This window comes from Hippocampus guttulatus, chromosome 15 (assembly GCF_054856545.1).
Source record: "Hippocampus guttulatus isolate MCC_2025c chromosome 15, RoL_Hgut_1.0, whole genome shotgun sequence".
In the NCBI taxonomy this organism is placed as follows: domain Eukaryota; kingdom Metazoa; phylum Chordata; class Actinopteri; order Syngnathiformes; family Syngnathidae; genus Hippocampus; species Hippocampus guttulatus.
In genome coordinates, this window is record NC_141275.1 from 15,257,253 (window position 1) to 15,278,306 (window position 21,054).

The 21,054-nt window shown below is 45.6% G+C and overlaps 1 protein-coding gene across 4 annotated transcripts in view; it reads left to right on the plus strand.

The window, feature by feature from the left end:
- The window catches only part of LOC147194149 (polypeptide N-acetylgalactosaminyltransferase 10-like), a 55,211-nt gene extending 53,161 nt beyond the window's left edge, over positions 1-2,050 (plus strand). For 3 of the 4 annotated variants that reach the window (XR_015103016.1, XR_015103017.1, XR_015103018.1), the window contains 3 exons: positions 45-226; positions 656-739; positions 896-2,050. Coding sequence is in view for 1 of the 4 variants with exons in the window: in XM_086130505.1 (XP_085986631.1) it covers positions 45-212 (168 nt within the window). In the remaining 3 variants the exon portion in view is untranslated. The remainder of the gene's footprint in view (positions 1-44; positions 227-655; positions 740-895) is intronic. The other variant, XM_086130505.1, reaches the window with a different exon arrangement.
- Positions 2,051-21,054: the final 19,004 nt, after the last annotated feature.

Consider the following 21,054-nt stretch of genomic DNA (forward strand, 5'->3'; position numbering starts at 1 on the left):
CCCCCCCCCCCACCCTCCACCCCCCTCGTGTGCCCCCTCCTCAGGACAAGAGCTTGTACCACCCGGTGAGCAACAGCTGCGTGGACGGCAACGCGGCCGAGCGGCGCCTCTTCATGAACACGTGCGACGCGTCGTCGCCCAGCCAGCGTTGGCTCTTCGAGAAGATCAACGGCACCGTTCTGGAGCGCTTCAACCGCCGCGCCGCCGATTGACCGCCGCCCAGCCGGTACCGCCCGCTGCTGCCGTTTACGCTCTGCCCACCGGGATGGGCGCCGCCCTCGTTGCCCCCCCCCCCCCCCCGACTTTGATTGATGGCATTTGACGCCGTTGTTCTTACTCCTGCCCCCCCCCCCCCCCCCACACACACACTTTCTTCGCCTTATTTTTCCTGCCTTTTCTTCACCGCCGAGTTCCTTATCTCATCCAGTCCTCGTCCTTTCTGGACTGACTGCCTCTGACCACCCCCCCCCCCCCCCACCCACACACACACATCCCCACACCCCCGCTCCCTTCCCGCCATCACCAAAGTCGTAGCCAAGAACCGCTTACCTGCCCAATGAATGCCCCCCCCCCACCTTTGCCCTCGTTCCATCGCTTTCATCGTTTCTTTTTTTTTTTTTTTTTCATCATCATTTCTTGACGCTCTCGATGTCAGCGGTCGCTGGAAGCGTCGCCCCCGTCACAGGCGGATGAGCGTGGCGTCGCCCCCGTCCCGACCCGCTTGCCGCCTGATTGGCAGGTGGGATGGGGTGATGCGGGAGCGGGGGGGGGGGGGGGGGGCTCCAGGGGGGCCACTCTAATGCACTTGTGATAAACTTGAATGAAATCTTTGTGCCTTGTTGAACATTTTAGGTGTGCGTGTGTGTGTGTGTGTGTGTGTGTATGTGTGTGACAGCATAGCTGATATGAGCGAGGCGCACTGAACTCTGCGCTTCCCAGACTGAACCGAGTGGCGTGAGTAAAAATGTTCCTTTTCCAATCATGTGAAGCCCTGCTTGATTTATGTCCCCTGGTCCAAAGTCTGTTGGGGGGGAAAGTACATTTGTTCTACTTTTTTGGGGGAGGTTGGGGAGTGGGTGGGTTGTCAGTCTCCCCTCTGTGGTTTTTGTCGTGGTCCTAAAGTTTGGAAAGCTTCACGTGCATTTTCGGCCCAATCAGATCCACACGTCAATCATTGGTCCAAAAAATGACTTTTTTGGGACCATTTTCAAGGCAGCGTGATTGGGAGCCATTTTACGGCACTTTTGATTGATCGTCCAAGACCCCAAAAATATTTTCTTTTGTGTCCACATAACATGCCAAAAGAGAAGGAACAGAGAGTGGGGGTCGTTTTGACTTTATTCTGTTCTTTAATAATCAGCAGTGGAACCTGGGCCAGATACACTCACAACTCTGGTTTCTGACTAAAAAGGGGAGAAAACGAGCTTTTTTATATGTTCAATGTTCAGTTTTCAATATTCCTTGAGACTTTTTCCTGCGTCCTTGTAAGACAGACACGCACTCCCGATTTCCGAGTCAGTCAATGAAACGGGTCCCGGTCGCTAATTTTCCTCACTTTCCTGTTTACACAAAAACTGGTGAGTTTTCATTGATGGCCACCCAAAAAAAAAAAAAAAAAAAAACTCCCCTAATGTTGCCTGTTTTTATTTTCATTCAACAAATTCCCCCCTAAAAAAAATGATTGCCAAAAACGTTTAACAGTTAACATGCAAATTTGTGGCCACCTCAATCATTTTTTTTCTTTGTTGTGGAGTCGTTATTAGTATCGAACCTCGCTTTTGTCAACGTGCGATCAAAACAATTCAGCAAAGGGATGAATGTTTATTTTGTGTGCGTTTGTGTCATGTGACCAATTTGTGTGTCGCCAACTGTACATTTTGTACGGCGTGAATGACATCGTCTTGATTTTTCTACTGTTGTTGCAAAAAAGAAAAAAGTGGTTGGGGGGGAGAATAAAAATGTTTATTTAGGTATTTAACAAAGCGTACAATGAAACTGGAATTGTATGATATTTTTGCTGAGATTGTAAATAAAGAAATAAAGCCACAAATGAGAAGAAAAGGTTTCTATATTTGAACGAAAAACATCAACGGTAGAATTGTGCGTGTTATTTGGCGTTGGACTTTAGAGCACATGTTCTTCATATATAATAATTATTCTAGAAGTTAATAATTGGGGATTGTTGGATTTCTGAAAATCGCGCGTTAATATTCAACGTTAGCACATTAGCATTGCTAGCTGACGGCTCCCAATATGTCAGCCTGACATGAGCGACATCGAGCATCATCATCAATCTGATTCATTTGCTGTTTTTTTTTTTTTTTTTGCTCAGATTGCTTGCAGGCGGCGACGGCAGCGGAGCGCCATCTGGACCGCGTTGTCGTCTCGCTAACTCGCCTTTCTAATTTCCTCCCCTTGTCACTTGTTATTAGTGCCGTGCCTGTGACTTTAATCCCCTCGCGTCTCCTCGGCGGCGCGCAAACACACTTTCCTCCCCGAAAAGTGTGAAATCGCGTAATCGCTTCCTCGACGAATCACAGGCGTCAGGCGATAGCGTTGGGCCGTCGTCGGAAATGCAAAGAAATAACATCGCGTTTTTTTTTTTTTTTGCATCTGGGCTTAACGCCACAAAAAGAGTGATGAAGTTGTGACCAATTTTTTTTTAATCATATTTTTGAAGGGTCAAATTTTGATTCTTTTCTTAGAAAAGTCGCATTTTTGGTCTCGTAAAAATGTTCTCATGTTCTGATCATAGCACTTTATTGTGATAAAATTGCAATTAAAAGTAAAAATGAGAGTTCTTGTAATATTCGGACTTTCTGTGATTGATTCAAAATAAATGCAAATGTTTGTCTTGGTATATTTGTGTTTTTGGAAAACTATGATTTTTCCTCTGGTGGTATATTGTGACTTTCTCGGGCTGTCAAAATTTGGAATACAGAATTTTGAGATGTGTGGGGGGGGGGGGGGCATCCAGGATTGGAATGGCCGTCCCATTTCCAAGAAGAAAGCGGGCCTCATTATCCACCCAAGCATCCCAGAAAGTCAGCTGCTGTGATTGACAAGAGGCTCCGAAAAGTAAGTCGTGCTTTAGTGTCACTTCTTTTGCTTTTATTATTATTATTTTTTTTTTTTTGGTTTTAGTGTTTTTGTTTCCTTGCAGTCAACCTGGACGACACTGGCCAGGATCCAACCTATGCCCACTAATTATCCAGAAAAAAAAGTCATCCTTGCCATCGAAATGGATTTTTACGATCACTTTTAAGTCGGCGGTGGCTTGTGTTTTGGGGTAAACTCACGGCAAGACATGATGAGTTTTGGGCTGGGCGATCCCCCCCCCCCCACCCCCACAAGCGCCCGTGATGAATACTCTTGTCGTCGGAGGAGAAGGATTTATGACAAATGGGCGCAGAGGGATCTCCGTCTCATCAGGACGGGCCCTCGATCATGCAGGCCCCACCAAAAATCAATTTGCCGGCAATGTTTCACAGAGTGCGAACGCTTACGGGGGAAGAAAAAAAAAAAGGAATCTTTCTGTAATCCAGAGGGGAAGACGGCGTTTTGTAAAAACGCAGCAGATGTCAGCCTTGTCGTCATGGAAACCATTTCAACTTCTCCGGGGACTCATTTTGATGTCCGATTTGTTGCTATTTTTCATTTGGTTCTCTTGTTAGTTACGCCGCTTGCTCGCTTCTCTAAAACTTATTTTGCTTGATTTGGTTTGTTGGTTTATTTGCGCGTTCATCCATTCGTGAGCTAGCAAGCTAGTTACTGTTGTTTCTTTTATTGTTTTGTTTTTGGTTTGTTCGTTGGCTCTTCGGCTGGTTGGTTGGTGCGGTAAGTTTGCGGTCAGGTTGTTTCTTTGCTTCCCGTAAACCCCGCGAATTGTGTGTACTCGGACATTCAGATTGCTATCAAGAAAGTTCAATCGGCGCTCGAAAGGTTTTCCCAACTCCATTGGATTTCGCTTTCTTTGTCCGCTCCAAGCAAGCAATCTCCCCTTGGCCGTGAATGATGGGCTAGCACGGCGCTAATGCGGCCGTAAATCTACCCGGCGGGAGGACGCTGGCGATAAAGACATGAAGAGTAACGCCGTAACTTTTTAATTCCCCGGCATAATTCAGCCCGAGGCGACATTAAGATGCTGTTTTGATGGTGTTTTTCTTCTTCCGCACAAAAAAAAGAAAATCAAAATAATGAGCCGCGGCTGGGTTGTCTCACGGCAAAGCAAGTTTTTTTCGGAGGAAAAAAAAGGCAATGATTTTTGAGGTGGGGAAGGGTGGGGCTTTTTTGTTGTTGTTGTTTTTTTTTAGGGGTGAGTTTGGGGTAACATGAGTAGTTTATCATTGTTATTGCTCTCGGCAAGGTTTTTACTGAGAACAACAGCGCAGAAGGCATTGTGATGCGACCGGAGATCGTTATTTGGACAAAAAGCTCTTAAAAACGGTGATGAACGCGTCCTCGTAACTCCAGTTTTTCATGATGAATGCTCCAAAACGATCCATTTTGGACGCCGTGCTCCACCAACATTAAACGGGGTGAAGGCAAAGGAGCATTATTATTTTGCGCCGCCCATCTGTCTGTTCTACCGTCTTCAGTTTGCTGCTCATTTGGCCAAATGATGGCAATTTTTTCCTGAGCTTTGGGGGGGGGGGGGGAATGGCTTCCTCAAACCAAAATGGCCGACTTCCTTTTCATTTCTCGGCATGGGTCCTCGAGACTTTTTTTTGCATCCTGGGATGATAGACATGGTCCACTCAATTTTGTGTTTTGGTGAAAGAGTCGTTGGGGGCTTTTTTTGTTTGCCAAAACGTTTTTTTTTTAATTCTTAAAATGACAACATAAAAAGAATTGATGCCATGGCGTTGCCTAAAAATACAGTTTACCGCTTTCCAATCAAGGAAAATCCAAAATTTGTTTTAAAAATACATCCAAAATAAAAATCCTTCATTAAAAACAACCCCCAAAAAACTTTTTTTTTGTGCATCATTCATATGACTTATTTTTTAAACTACAAAAACTATTCTTGTTTCGGCGTTTTATAACAAGCGATCATTTCGAGATGATGTCCTGGCCTGACTTCTTGGCACTAAGACGACATTCTTTGGCCTAACTCTTGACTTGCGTTTTTGGCGTGCCACAAAGCTTTTAGGGCTCCTTTCACGCCAACCTTGTTCAACGCTGGCTGGGTTCAGCCACTGCATTATAAATTAAACACCTGCGGTGTGTCGCCGACTGTCGTGTGGCATGCAGTGGACGGCGCAAACACACTGAGAGCTGTTTAGATCCGTGACCCAGTTGTTGAAAGCACCTGGAGGGCCGGCGCTCCCGAAACGCATCCCAACATGTGTCAGGCTGCTTGTCGACAGTCCGCCGGGGCGCTAACACTCAACTGCGGAGGTGAAGGCGCGTGAAAATTCAACCCCTGCAGGTGGTTTGACTTCTCGGTACGAAATTGGGTAGGCATGTCTGTCATGAGTAGATCCACAAAAAAAAAAAAAAAAACTCGAGAGAAGCAATAACTGAAAGACAAAGTCGGCTGCGATGTTTTGAAGAAACCAATTTAGGCTCATGTGGGGCCTTTTCCTGGTCAATAGCAGTGGCCCCCTGGAACATTTGGAAAATTCTGCTCCAAAGGGCTGTTTCGGCCCGCAACATGAAATTTGCTAGACTTGTTTTTCAGGAGTAGACCCACAAAAAAGTCTCGAAGTCATGCCGAAAAAACACAAAGTTTGCAACTTTGGGGTCGCTTTGACCATTTCCAGGTTGTTAGCAGCCCATAATTTGATGGAAATTCAGCCTGAGAAGCCATTTTTCATGAACAACTTGAAATGTGGTCTTTACATGAGTAGACCCACAAAAGAAAGTCATGAAAATACGCAGCAAGTATACAATTTTGGGGTTTTGGTCAATTCTGGGATGATAGCGCTTCTTCATTTTTTTATTTTTTTGAATATTCGCTCAGCGACCTGCAATTTAGTCAACATCTCGATTAAGACCGCAAAAAAAGGCTCAGTCTGCAATTGTCAGGCCCATTTTGTCCTTTTCCAGGTTGGTAGTTCTCGTGAACCCCCCTACAACTGATCTTTTTTTACCCCCCCCCCCCTCGCTAAAATATATCCTTTTGGACTGCCTCTGGATTTCCCACGATGCACCTCTGCCATTCCCCTTTCCTCTGACTTTCCGCAGGCACTTTCGCAGCTGCTCTTCTGATCGTTACGATCACTCAGTACGACGCACCGTTATTATCTTCAACACATTTTCCTTCCTCACACTGCTGGATCGCTAACAAGAGCGAGTGATTGGCAGCTAGATAAATCCGCCGCAATAACGAGCGGGAAACCTTTTTTTTTTTTTTCCCCCTCCAACTAAAATAACTCGAGAGTTTCTTTTTTAAATGAGATCCCGAGGAAGCACCTGGCACTCGCGGGGTTGTAGTGGGGGGGGGGGGGGGGGGAGGCTTGGCTTTGCAATGATGCTAATTGGACCTTGTCTTCGCCGCTCCGTCACCCAGTGTGGGATGATCAAGGTGTCAATTAGCGCAGATGCGAGGAAACGTGGCTTAATGACAAAGGCGCCTTTCAAGCAAAAAAAAAAAAACAGACGAGCAGAAGCGTCGAGCTTCCGGCGGCTAAAAACAGCAGGAGGGGGATGAGCATCACAGTTAAAGTTCATCAAAGATATCGCGGCGCGCTAAGTCAGCCCAGCCTCGATACGACTTTGGCGGCGGTGGGAAGTAACAAAGTCAATAGTTGGTTGCTGCACTTCAGGAGAATTTTCAGCTACGGTCCGACCTCGTTCTGACGTAGCCTCGAGTTGCGACGGCGGTTCGTTGGAACCATTCACGGCCAACTACCGGCAAGCCATTTACGACCATCTTTCAATCGATTGGCCTCGAACTCTGTCATGATTTTGTCGCCGTCAACGGATGCTTGTCGAAATCGTCGACTTTGCCAATTCGTCGTCTCGACTGAGCTTCGATTGTGAGCCTCCCTTTCCAAAGTGAGAGACAATTTCAGCTTTCGCGGACAGCGAGATTTGCTTCCGTAGGCCAGACGTGGTTTCAGAGCATGCGCCCAGGACCGCGCCGTGTCTCCGGAAGTACAACGATGACCCGAGTCCATGGGCAGCGTTGCTAAGCAACGGAGGGGAATCCCACGCTGTACATTTTAAAAACTGGAATGTCGCCGAGTGTCATTTTGCCACCTCGTTTTTTTTTTTTTTTCCTTCCCTTCAAGCCCATAAAAGTCCATCTGCACGTGCGGTGCAATCAGCCGGCTTCCCTTCTCCCAAAGAAGTCCCATTAATATCCATTAACGTCGCCAATGTCACCTTGCTCCAAGGCAGAGACAGATCGAAGGAGATGAATCAAACGCAGAGACGATGGCTGAAAAGGAAAGGTAGAGCGAGGGGCGGCTCTCGGCGCAACATCAATGAGCTACGGGGAACTGTTTGAACCCCTAAACCCGTAAGAGTCACTTTAGCCGACTGGCTGCCTTCTTCGCCTCCTTTACGCCGATCGCGTATCAGGGCGCGGATCACCAGACGATGCGATCATCCAATCCTTCTCACCAGTTGCTCTTATTGCCCGGCTGACCTTTCACTGACGTTTCAATTTCCCCAAAAGCGTTTTCGTCCTCTCGATCATATTCAGCTGTCAGATTCGCTGTGGTGCGGCGTTGCCATGGCGACCTCATTACTTGGTTTGTCTTGTTTTATCACAGACACAAACACACGCTTTCTAAGTAGGCTGTTGGTGGGTAGGTCGATGTTGCTATATGTGATGCCTGAATAAAATGAAAAGATTTCTTCAGGCCAAGCATGAAGTCAAGAGTGGCTTCGAGTCACAAAAGGCCATGATCTCACATCCGAAATTAGCCGTTAGCGTGGCTCCTTTTCCACCGCCGTTTCATCGACGAGCCCAATTAGCCGCAAGGCTACGTTTTCCTTCCCGAAGTGACACGTTTCCACTGAGCTTTCCGCGGCTAATTTGTCCTTTTCACATTTGCGCGGATGCCGTTCGGGCGCGCTCAGCCGAGGAAACTTCTCGCGATCCTCTGAGGCTAATAGGGAAGAGCGGGAGGATCTATAAAGTCAACAACGGATGACGGGAGGTATGAGGGTGTCCTGTTCAGCTAGCATCAATGAGCTCATGGAACATGACTGCTTTTATCGCAACCTGGACTGGTTGCCATTAACTCGCAGGGAATTCACAGCTCCGTCCAGATCAGGAATTGGCGAATTTGTCCACACGTGCCTTACGACTGACAGACGAGCAGTATCTCTCGACAAAAGTCAGTCAAGGTAAGCTCGCGCTCACCTGCGACCCTGCAAAGGTCGGCCATCGCGGGAGGGCGAGCTGGCTTCCTAATGAGGCGGAAAAAGCAGCAGAGGTGTTCTCGGAGTGACCCTCACGAAAGGACGCTTTGAGCCGGGGCCCATCTGGTTGCCATCGCTCAGACCTCCAGACCCTCGCCTGGGACAAGCCTCGTCCACGTGCGTGCGCTCACAAGTAGGCCTGCGAAATTTTTGTAGGTGGAAACTTTACAGGGGAATTAGTTTACATTTGTGGGAGGAGGAATTGACATGAACGGAATTGCTATTAATTGAAAAATAACGAAAAGGTTCTGCATTGTACTGTCTAAAAACACTTTTTAAAAAATATATATAGATTTAAATAATAAAAACAAATTGTTTTTGTATTCTACTATTAAAATCCTGTTCTTGCCATGCTTTATTTTTATTACAGCTGCAACTGTTGTGAAAACGCTATAGAAATCAGGATGTATTGTATTGTATTGTATTGTATATTTCCTGCTTTTATTTTGGTGCTTTTCCGGTCATCTGATCCGCAAGCGACCTCTTGACTTCAAGAAAAAAAGGCGGCGATTTAACACGTCGTCGATTGAACATCGTTGCTGTTCGATGTCACGAATTTTAAATTGATGCAAGCTCCTGGCTGGAATGGGGACAAGGTATTTATGCTGTTTGATTGTTTCCTTGTTTTTTTATGATGCGAGTTACCCATCGAAAGATGTTTCCTATGTTGTTTATATTGCGGTTACGCTAATGATAGCCTCTCGTAGGTCGTGTTGCTCGCTTTCCGTTAGAGCAAACATTTTCATATGCCCATTTAAAGTTGTGTTAAGTTATTGTGGGATGTCAGTGGTGTCCATCGAGAGGGGGGGGGGGCACAGGGCCACAGCCCCCTCTCCTTCTAAATTTAAATCCCGTCATGGAAAGTTTCCCGTTTTAAATATCGGGGTTTATTGTCCTATCACTCAGGTCTGTTTTCCTTTTCATTCTTATACCAGGCAAGATTTGCAGCTTGTCTTACAACATAAAGACAATTTCATTCAATCAAAAAAAATAAATGAAATCAATGTACTCATGCAGTAAAAAACAAAAAACAGTACATTAAATTAAAAAGAGAAGAGACCAAATGAATTCATATTGCAATGGCTTTTACAAACTGTAAATAACTAACTGTTATGTACAAAATTGGCACAAAAGCAATTTCCACAAGACGTGGTCGTGTGCCAACACATCATCTGACTCTTTAAAGTGTTTAACAAATCAAATTGACTTTTTTAAGGATTTTTTTTTTCGGCGGGGGGTTGTTGTTAGTTGCAATTTGGCTATTTTTTTGGGGCCTTCTCTAAAACAGCGACGATGGCTTTTTGCGGAGGACGGGATTCACCTCAGCCTAGCGAGCCCACAAAAGCCCGCTTCCTGGAGTGGCCGCTCCTGTCGACACTGAAAGCAGTCATTAAACGCCTCCATAATGAGCCAGGCTGGTGCTAATGCGCGGAATCGACATTCCCGCCCGCTTTGTCTGCCTCGGCGGCCGCCGGGGCCCCGAGCTGCCGCTGACCGCGACTTTCCATTAGCGCGCGCCACAGCACTCATTTCCACGCAAAATACTCCTTTCCTCCTCAAGGATTCAGCTGGCACAAAATGCTGTTTTCAAAACCACAAAAAGTCAATGAGGTGTTTATTTTTATTAATAGACCACATGAGAGTTTGAACGAGTCATTTTTTTCAGGATTGAGGAAGTTAGGATCAAATCAATCCAGTCCATCTTCCTTTTCATGAACATACCACGTGAGATTTTCAACAAAATCATCTGTCCGATATTACAGCAAAAACTTTGTGATTGTGGACGACATCTGGCACAGTGGCTAAGGAAGCTCGGATCAAACCAGTCGAATTTTGTTCCTTTTCATTAATATACCACAGGATTTTCAACTCACATTTTAGATTATTTGATTGTCCCGCAACAAAATAAGAACCCTCCTGATTGTGGATGGACATCCGGCGCACAGCGCTTGACAAAGCAGGCGTTGAAGCAGTCAATTATGTCTTCCTTTTCATTAATATACCATGTGAGAGTTTCAGCTAATCGATTATCCACCATCATTTCAGGAACCCCTGTCGATTGCGGATGACATCGAGCACAAGGTGAGAATCCAAAATCCGTCTTTTCTCTTCAAGGATCGAGCCAGTACAGGAGAGCTGATGGCATGTCAGCGTGTAAGGTGCCGTCCGTCGCAGTGGTCGCCCACAAAATTTTGCCCTCAAGTTCAGCTACTGTAAAGATGTTCTGTCAAGCGGTGTTTGCCCCCCCCCCCCACCCCCATGCACACCAAATGTGTTTGTGGCCCCTCAAGGCCCGCCAAAGCTTGCTGTTGTGGTCAGCCAGATGCTTACATCCAGAGCTCACGAATTGATGGCTACAGCAGGACTCTTCTGTCAGCGCTGATTTATTTTTGTCCTCTTTTCTTTTTTTTCCCTCCCTAGTCAAGACGTGGACAAAATGACTTTCGTAGAAAATGTCCTCATAAGCGAGGATATAGGGGGAAAAAATCAACATCCCTCTACGACAGTGCTTCTCAATTATTTTCTGCTACGCCCCGCCCCCCCCCCCAATAAGAAGAAAACAATTCACGCCCCCCTCCCACTCTCTGCCACCACGATAAATATTTCTCTCTCAAATTGTTATCAGTACACCTCTGCATTACATTGTATCTTTATTAAGATGAAAGAAAGGAGAGAAAATATAGTTCCACTTACAGCAAAGAATAACTCTATTAACATTTTTTTTTAGTCTGTAAGAGCAAAGATTTTAAGTGCATCAATTCGCATGGGGGGAATCTTCTGTTTAAACTGTAAACATTTATGACCAACTTATTGCACCATTGCATTCAGAAAATTAAAATGAAATAATGTCAATAAATAATCGCAAATTCAAATTCAGTTCAACAACATTAACTCTGGAGCACAATGTACAAAACACTGAAGTCTATAAAACATCATAGAGCGAATACTTCCTGCGCACTCTCTGGCAATGAGGGCGCCATTGCCAACTGCTGGAGTGGATGTGCAATTACACTTTATTATATTTTCTTCAACAACAAAAAAAAACGCTGGTCCAGAGAAGGTGGACGCGTCCGTATCAGGACATTTTGATAAGAAAGAAGCTGGACAGCTTTAGATTTGAAGTCATCTCATCTGTCTTTCTGCTGATGCGTGACACTCAGAGTTGCATTTATTAGCGCCGCTTTTCCATTGGTGACATTTTTCTATGCCCTTCGGATAAAGTGGACGCAAAGCGCTGCCACTTAGCCGTGACTGACATCATCACGACAATACGGCGTCGATATATATTTCCGGCGAGATGTGACAGCTGTTTAAAAAAAAAAAAAAAAGAAAAGAAACGTTCTGTTGTCACTCTCCGCCAGCTGTCAGCAGAAACGACACTGACGCCGACGTCTTCCTTAAAGCGCAGACAATTTCACACACGAGAGATTTACATGTCGACAATTTATCGCAGGTCTCTGAGGTGGAATACGAAAACAAAAAAGGATGGTCGTCAGCCTGGGAGGGGCGCAAACGTATGCGGGGGGATACAAAAATAGATATCCTGCCTCCTGTGTGTTAAGCGTGTGTACGCCGATTCGGTGAAACGAACGAGTAATTCCTCCGCCCCAAATTTAGCTCGGCAGGAACGTCGCTTGATATGCAAATGGACCGTTGAATGTTTCATGGCGTCTTGGCGAGGTAGCGAGTGCGTGCGAAGCAAAGCCCCACACAGCATCAAATATACATCACAACTTCCGATTTTTTTTTTTTTCCTTTTACGTTACACATCGTCTGCGACTTAATGAGGCAGCGCGCGTCTGCCCGGTGCCCTAACGAGCGCGACCTCCGCGTCGGGTTCGTCGTCATCAGTGGAGTCGTACAGACAAGACGTAGTCGTCGTGCAATGAATCATTCAGCGCGCCTTCTGACAAATGAAGCCGTTTTGTGCCACAAAAGTCGTTCCGAGGGGTAACCGTACACAGCGGCAGTAGGAGCAAAAATGTTTATTGCGACATTATGCACGACGGAATTTAATAGCGAAACGAAAAGTAGAGCAACGCGATATATAAAACAGTTATTTCGTGTAGTGTTATGGAGCATATACTTTGCTAGAACAACGCAACGTAGTGTGTCAATATGCACGGCAACATCATCTAGCGTGACGTTCCAAACAGAATATTGTGCCGCGCTCAGTTGTGTCGCCGAATGTAATGTCGCACAATGTTTTGTACATAATAATGTAGCATAGCATTATGAATGTCAACGTTAGCTAGCACAACCTTATGTTCAACAACTCTTGTCATGTAAAGATATGTAGCATCGTGTTATGGAGCGCAGTTTAATGTTGCCTGTTTTTATTAGCAGCGATTATAGCGTCACTTTATCATGAGTAACATGATGTCGAGCAATATTACGTGACGTAACATCATTTGGCTAATGCTATGTAGCATAACACATTGTCGCGAACTGTTACGTAGCATGACCGAACGCAGCGTCACGTCACGTCATGTAGCAAAATCTCGTAGCCTAGCATGGCGCTATGGAGCATAGCATCAATGCAGCGCACAGTAGCGCTGAGCTTAACATTAGTGTTTTGGGTTTATTTTAAGCCGGGGTTGGGTTTCAATGTCTTTGAGTTCCAGGCTGAATTAGGGTTGAACATTTGGGTTTTCATTGAGACAGGTTTGGGATTTCAAATTTTAAAAAAACAAAACAAAACAAAAAAGGTGAAAAGAAACTAACCGTCGAAAAAGGACAAGATATTTTTTCATGCATGATGGGATGTTTTCGCGTACTCCGAGTTCATCTCCTGAGCTGCGACAAGTTCCAGGTGTTTATTTTGTAGCGTCGTTTGTTTTGAGGCGACACTTTTTGGCCGAGGCGTTTATTTATGTGGAAGGTTTATTTATTGGAGTGGGTGCCGCACGGAGCAATTAGGCGACGGCCCTTCTAACCACACTACCGCAAGTACTTTTGAGATACATAAGCATTCCTTCTGCACTCTTGAAATAAATGAGATCTTCATTTTGAACTCAAACTTGTCACTATCGATCGGGTTGAAGCCGGCTAACCGGAATGTTCCTCCTCCTCCCTCAGCGCCGGCATCGCGAGCATTCCGCCTCATGTTCCGCTCGTTTGGACAAAACGCCATCCATCATACTTAGAAAAACATATTAGCTTATGTTTTTGTGCTCGCGGATGAATTATTCAACAAGCTATCGGTTATCCGGACTGGGCGCCGGCGAAGACGACGGTTTCTTCTTTTTTTTTTTTTTTCCTCCTCTCACAATCGCTCAAAGCGCTCGCTCTAATCCAATTGCGGTTTTACCGAGAGGTCCATCTGGTGGCATTAGGCGCAAGGACAACTGTATTGGTCCACCGTGATTGTTTTAGACAAAGTGCGCGGTGTCATAACACAACGTTTGCATTCAAGTGTCAACTCGGTTTTGTGTCATATTTCGCCTTGCAGCGCAGCGGACGACGGTGCGCTAACCTCTGCTACGCTTACAAGACTCAAGTGTTCAATTAAATCACTGGTGTCAAAGTCAAGGCCTTGGGGCCAGATCTGGCCCGCCACATCATTTTATGTGGCCCGCGAAAGCAAATCAAGCATGTCAAGTTCCATGATGCTTGCTAAAGTCTGAACCAAAATGTCAAATTGTCATATGTAATCCACAATAAGAGTCATTATTCTTGACTTCTGATTTTAAAACTAGTCATCCATCCATTTGTTGTGCGCTGCGTATGTAATCTGCGGAGGTGATTCAACATGTATAATGGTTTCCCAAAATTCATAACGGACTTCCAAGTCAAACCGTAACTACAATTTGGCCCGCGACAAAAATTAGTTTGACACCCCTGAATTAAATGAAAACGAGAAAACTGAAACATAGTAGCGAAAAGTACTGGCAAAAATATCAACGACAAAATCGACCTGCGACGTGGACTCGTCTTTGAAAAAAAAGTTGTTCAGTCCCAAGTGAAAACGTCTTGTTCTTTCAATTTGCGTTACTTAATGTACTGTTGCATAACATAACTTTTCGTGAAAGTAAAGCAAAGCCAAATGGCGTCGTGTGGCCTCGTGCAACGTGATAACATATCAGTGCTTATTAACCTGATTGGAGGTCATGACCCCACAGGTTTATACGTGCGTTAACCAAATCCTTCGAACTGGAAAAATGTTGTTTTTTTTTTATAATAATAATAATACATTTTATTTATAAGCGCCTTTCAAGACACCCAAGGACACTTTACAATCAGGAACAAAAACAATAAAACACATTTTTGTGCACAAAATGAATATTGCAACATAACAAAAGAACGTCATGTAACACGACACGGACAACGTAACAAAACATAACGATGCAGCATCATGTACTGCAACACATAGCGAGATAGAACGTTGTCGCAAAGCAAAACATGCTTTAGGTGGCACCAACTTATCGTAGTTGCAAAGTCCCGTAACGAGGCTCCACGCAACACGATGTACCGCGATGCGACTGAACGTCACGCAACACAGACCATCAAGCGATGTCTGCTTGAAATCCAAATTCCGCCAACACATCTTAAAAGAAAAGAAGCTGTAAAAAAAAAAAAAAAAAAAAAGTAATAACTGCAAGCATTAACGTCGTGTTTCATCTGAGGATTAAGGTGTAGAGCGGTGAGACAAAGAAGCAAACGCTGCGCGCGAGCTTCCCGTGAGGCCCATTTGCAATCCTCTCAGTCTCCTGCCGGCCGCCGCCGTGTTAAATCAGCGTGCTGTGAAATGTCATTAAAAAAAAAGGGGGGGGGGGGCCATAATGGGGTTGGCGACAAACGGATTTCCAGCGAAGGTCTTATTCCCCTCTCCATGCCGGTCGCTTTCACCCTTTGGGGATTTATTTCATCCAGCCGCTACCGGATACGCACTCACCCGCACACTAGGAAAAATACGGAGAAGAGCTCACAGAGTAAATAGTTACCGAGGCAGCAATAAAAAAAAATAATTCAGGATCTGCTCGGGGCCTTTGCAGCCTCACTGCAGCACAGCAGATAGCAAAGCAGCTTGAGATGAACCCCGGGAAGGAACAACCACGAGCACCAACGCAGGCTGGATTGTTTACGAAATTTTTCTTTAGGGCGTTTTATTATTATTATTATTATTTTGTCTGTGTTTTTGTGATACAAGCGCAGAAAGCTTCCAGTGAAGACCAACTAACGGAGCGTAATGTTACGCAGCGGGCTAAAGTAACGTAGCACAATCTAACGTGATGTGGCGTGACGTTACGGAGCATGAAGGTTAGGTACTCAAATGCATCCAATCGCTTTATTCTGATGACATCCCATTCTTGACGGCAATGTCCAATAAAATGTTGCTTCCAACATCGTCTTCAACAAGGTTTTCTGATGATCAATTCAGTTTACTTCCAATGGGGCAAAAAAGTGGAATGGCAATTCTTGGTGGGACCCAAAAAAAGGAAAAAAAACCCCAAACAAACAGGTACGCTGTGGCAACCCGCAGACAGACAGCAGATGTAAACGATTTGGACAACGTCACAAACAATTATTTCCCTCCTGCATTGGCGTCCCTGCCGGCAGGGACTTCTCTCCGCTTGCGCATTTGCCGTCCCCTCGCTCCGGTAACCCAATCTCGTCGTCTTTTGATCAGTTTCCCTCATACAATTTGCATGAAATAATGTAACTTTGCTCTCAACACCACCGACGGTACTGCTGACATGATTATACGATTTCTTCTGAAAAATTTCCCTCTGGGGAGGGGTGAGGGGGGGGGGGGGATGCCAGGATATCATCGTAACCACTAGCGAGTGGCTACTTCCATGCGCAAATTTTGTCACAAAGATTTGTATGGTGTTGTTTTCATTTGGTTTAAGCCCCCCCCCCCCCCCCACACACACACACACGGTCGGCATAAGTCATGCCGTGGAACCGAGCTTAACGTAGTGGAAGGTAAAGAAAATGAGCATGACGTAGCTTATCTGCATCAGATCATTTGTGTGTGTGTAATATAACACAGCTTAGCATAACATCAAAAGTCAAGCGGTCGATCGGACTGTGATAGCGAAATCTATGTGCAAAATTTGTAATAGAGAAGCTGTCAAAAAATGTCACGAAACACCAAGTTGCCGTCTGTCGCGCCACGTTAACGGAAGCACAATGTAATGATCCATAACGCATTGTAATGCGAGGCAGTGGAGTAGAACTTGATGTATCGTAACGCAAAGTCGCGGAACTGCGTCGAGTAGCGTCACGGAACGTCGCGAAACAAGTCGCTTCACACGATATGTCGCCTAACGTTACGTCGCTCCAGTCCGTCTTGTTACTCTGTGACGGGAAGCCGTTGAGTGTGTCACATCGAGTCTCGGCGTTGGCCCGCCGTCATCCCGCGATGAGCTGAGCGTGTGCGACGGACAGACGAGGCCTGCGAGATAATTGCCTTGCGCGGATGCCCTCCGAGCAAGCCGCAAAGACAAGGGGACGGGAATAAAGGGAAACGGATTACAGAATTAGAAATGAAGGCAGCGAAGGGAGGGGGCGCAACGTTTCATTAGCCGCTATTAGTCAAAAGAAGAAAAAAGACCTTCAAATGTTCTCTGGGTCAGAGCCACTGGGGACCGGCAAAGACGGGCCTTTGGCGTCCTGTTTAAATTCAAACGTGGCGCTCGCAGGTCGCGCGGCAGGTGTCGAAGGCGAGGCGGGAGGAAGGCTAACGGGGATCCCCGGTGATAATGTCGGGAAACGACAGCCGAGGTCGGCGGAGCGGTGACCTGACTCCTCAGGTGTCCTCTGAGACTTGCATATGCTAATGCTCCACAATGTGGCACTTGCGCCGCACCGCTCGCCAGGATTGAGGGTTTTTTTTTTTTTTTGACCCTGCATGGCCACCATATTTCTCACTCATCATCAGCAGATGGCTTCAACAGCTGAATCTGGTCGCAATGTTTCTGTTCTGTACGTTCAAGGCTATCTCACCTTGCATTCTTTGAACATTTTGTTGCTGCTTCTCTTTAGAAAAAACGGGTTCGCCATTTCACCCAATTTGGGTTACTTTTGTGCCCGGTACTTTGAAGCGTTTCACCCCGGCCCAAAAATAATCGTGTCCATAATTTCCCACTACCCAGAACCTGGAACCCTGAAATTAATTTACAGTATCATCTTGACAATGACTACTACTGAGAAACTTCTACTGTTTTTTTTTTTTACTTCCAATTCTTCACACTCTACCCCCAAATGTGCCCCCCGAGCAAATCTGTTCTGCCTACTACTTCCAGTCAGGACTCGCGCTATCCACCTGGGTGCGCTCCAGCGTGTCATCACCTTCATGGTCAAGCCGGCCCAATCAACATCTTCCATGACCAATAGGCCGAGTGTCGGCCGGGAAGGACGACCCTGCGGCGGCCGGGTAGGAAAATCGATCAGGAGAAAGTGGACAGAAGGCTATTTGTGACGCCGCCAAGCTGCAGATGTTACTTTCTGGAGGTTACGGCTGCAGATTGATGAGCCCCGTCGCTGGCCCCGCCACATATTTCACACGGATGAATCCGCTAACGGGGACTGGCGTTTTTACGGTTGCCTTTTTCGGTCCACAGGTTAGGTGGCAGGATTAAGAGGGAGAGGCGGATGTGGAAGTGCGGGCGAGAAAACTGGGACATGCCACGCGTCTTCTTTCAAGGAGCGGAAGGTCAACACACACACACACAAAAAAAACCATGGCCGACTAAAAGAATGGTGGCATTCAATTGCAAACTTTTTTTGTTGTTGGCCACACACATACACACACACACACGCAAAAAAATATCAATAGCATGTGATCAATGCAAAATTATTCTCGTCATTGGCCTTGCTAAAGAAATTAATTATATTAGTTTCATGTGTCAAACATTGTACAGTCATTGGTGACTCTTAAAAAAAATCAAATAAAATAGTTACGATATGACCAAAACATTCTCGACAGCGGCTAATGTAAAATAGCACTTGGGCTAGCGCAGTGATGGTTCCCATTTCCCAGTTTCCTTGAAAGCAGCACTGAAGCAATTTGCGTTCTTCAGGTCTGATTGATATGCTTTCGTGAGGACCGAAGGACGAAGCGCTGAAAGGCGACTTTGGACTTCCTTCTGGACCAGTGGACATTTCATTACTCTCCATTGTCCAAGACGGACACGCTAAGCCTTGGACGGGTGTTTCCGTTCCATTTGGCGCGATTAATTACAATGACGGGAGGGCTGGCGGACTTGAAAAGACGTAAGCGTGTCCAAGCTCATGTTGGGTCATTGATCACCAATGACAAACTGCTATCGCAGAGTGGCCAAAATCAATCGCTCGTTTAGCTTTCCGAGCGAAGGGCATTGGCCAATGGGGAAGGCGAAACAAGCCCTTGTCGCAACCCCCCCCCCCCCCCCCCCAACTGTAAACAACAAAGACACCATTCATGTGATGGACGATTAACCTGCCGGCGCTTTACCTCGCACGTGACGCTTTTGTTTTCACACTTGCACCGCCGCAGGACTAAATGTTGCAATTCATCTTTATACCCATCGCGTTATGTATTTGGCGTCTTTTTTATGACCGTCATTTGAGGCACTGTGCGCTTTACGTGATGCTCCGAGTACATTGTCACGCCTGTCCAACTAATAGCGACGCAGATACATTCTCATAAACACCAGGCAGGATTGCCCAACCATAAAGCTGATTGATTCTTGATTCGTGTCGCAGTGCTCTCGTTTGACCACCAGATGGTAATAAAATGCATCCTTGGGCCTCAGGGGACTCCCGTGCTTGATGTTTGCTGCAGGCCGCTTGGAATGGGACAACTTATTGCTCCCGGGACGGGATCGCGGATTTAATAGAATAAAACGGGAAAGAATTTTATTGTCACCGTCATCAAAAAATAAAAATAAAAATGGAAATCAGCATAGTAAGCAAATGTAGAAATGCGCATTTCAAGGTCCACGTTGCTCTCACCCGGACAAGGAAGGCAAAAAAAACCCCCACAGAATGGGTGCTATGAAAAGGATATTCAAAACATCCTGCAGAAATACGGATCGAATCCAGCGGCAGGAAGTCCGCCTTGTTATGTCACTGATTTAAGCGCTTCATAAATTCCCCATTTAACTAAATATTTATTCCCTCTGGCTGCTTTGACTGCCGTTATTTCCCGGCGCTTCCGCATGAACGTCAGCCCAAGATTTAAGGGTGAGCATAAGATGAACCCTCATTCAACCCTTTCTGTTTATCGAAAGAGCAGCAAAGAAGAGAAAATGATTCCATGACTTTTCTTTTCAACCCCAAGGCTTTCTGGTGGCTTTGAGGAGTCTTGACACATTATACCTTTTAGAATAAAGGTATAAACTGGGTCAGGTGTCACATCCACACATCAAAAACACCACTGCCATCTGGTGTTGTGGTTGTTAAACGAAAAGACGTTAAGTTCCTCAGAGAAATCAATTTCAGGGTGTCGTGCGCTTGTTCTTATTTTCATCCATCCGTGACCTTCGATCCCTCAGGCGGCACTGCATCATAAACTGACTGGGCTGCCTGCAGTCCAGACCGGTTTCCCATTGAAAATGTGTGGCGCGTTAATTATTATCCTATGGTCCCAAATGTTGACTTTTCCTAAGTTATTACCTTTTTTGCAGCATTTCCACAATACATCTTATTTATATGTAGTGCTTTCTTAACAGCTGTATCTGTAACTGTATACAACACAACACATAAAATAACAATAACACAGCGGAACACAATATTACACCCCCCTAGAAAACTCTGCAAATGTTTACCATCTAGTGTCAATCCATCCTCCCAGCATTTCTCTCCGAAGGTCTCATCTTAAAGCTCCATTAAAGCCTTTATTGGCCTCATCAACACAATTATCCAATTTGCTTTTCTGCTCTGCCACTTTTTTAATGGGGTCCTCTGCATGAACCTTCCACATCGTCTGAGCATGAGATGGTACACAAAAAACTGACAAATGGTAAGCAAACAGCATCCTTAAGTATTATAATAAAGACGGCTTTTCAAATAAGCAGGGTTTTAAAACTGACTACAAAAAAAAACCTTGATGTTTAACCCCAGTATTTTACTTTACTTTCAAGTGGGTGGTGGTGTTTTTTTGGGGGGGGGGGGGGGGTAAACATTAAATAAAGTGAATGCATCAAAGCAGGCTCTTCAAAAGTGGCTTAAACCCCTTTTTGGACAACCGAAGCGCCCCTTGTTTCATTTAATAGACTCTGCTGCCCCCTGTAAAGTCATTGATGGAGTCACACCATAGCGATGTCAGGAGCATGCGTCTTGCAATGAATATCTTTGAATACTTAATGATAATAAATGCACGCAATTATTTCAGAACACGTAGGAAGTAGAATCATAAATGAGAGTTTAATCAGAGTGATTGGTTTCGCAGAGTTAACGTCACGTTAACAGGTTGTTGGGATTGTTTCCCAATCGTAATTTCATTGTTCGTGACCCGTTCCGGATACCTAAAGGATTAACCGAATGTTTTGTGATTATAACCTGTCGACAATGGGCCAAATGCATCGTTAAATGTCCCTGGCGTTAACCGCCACGACAAACTTGTGTTGGAAAACACCGGAGTCATGCACAGGGAGGTGTCAAGACAAGACCGGCGTTGGTCACAGCCAATCACATTGCGGCGTTTCCTCGCAAAACCCACCTTCATCTACAAACTGACCAATCTTG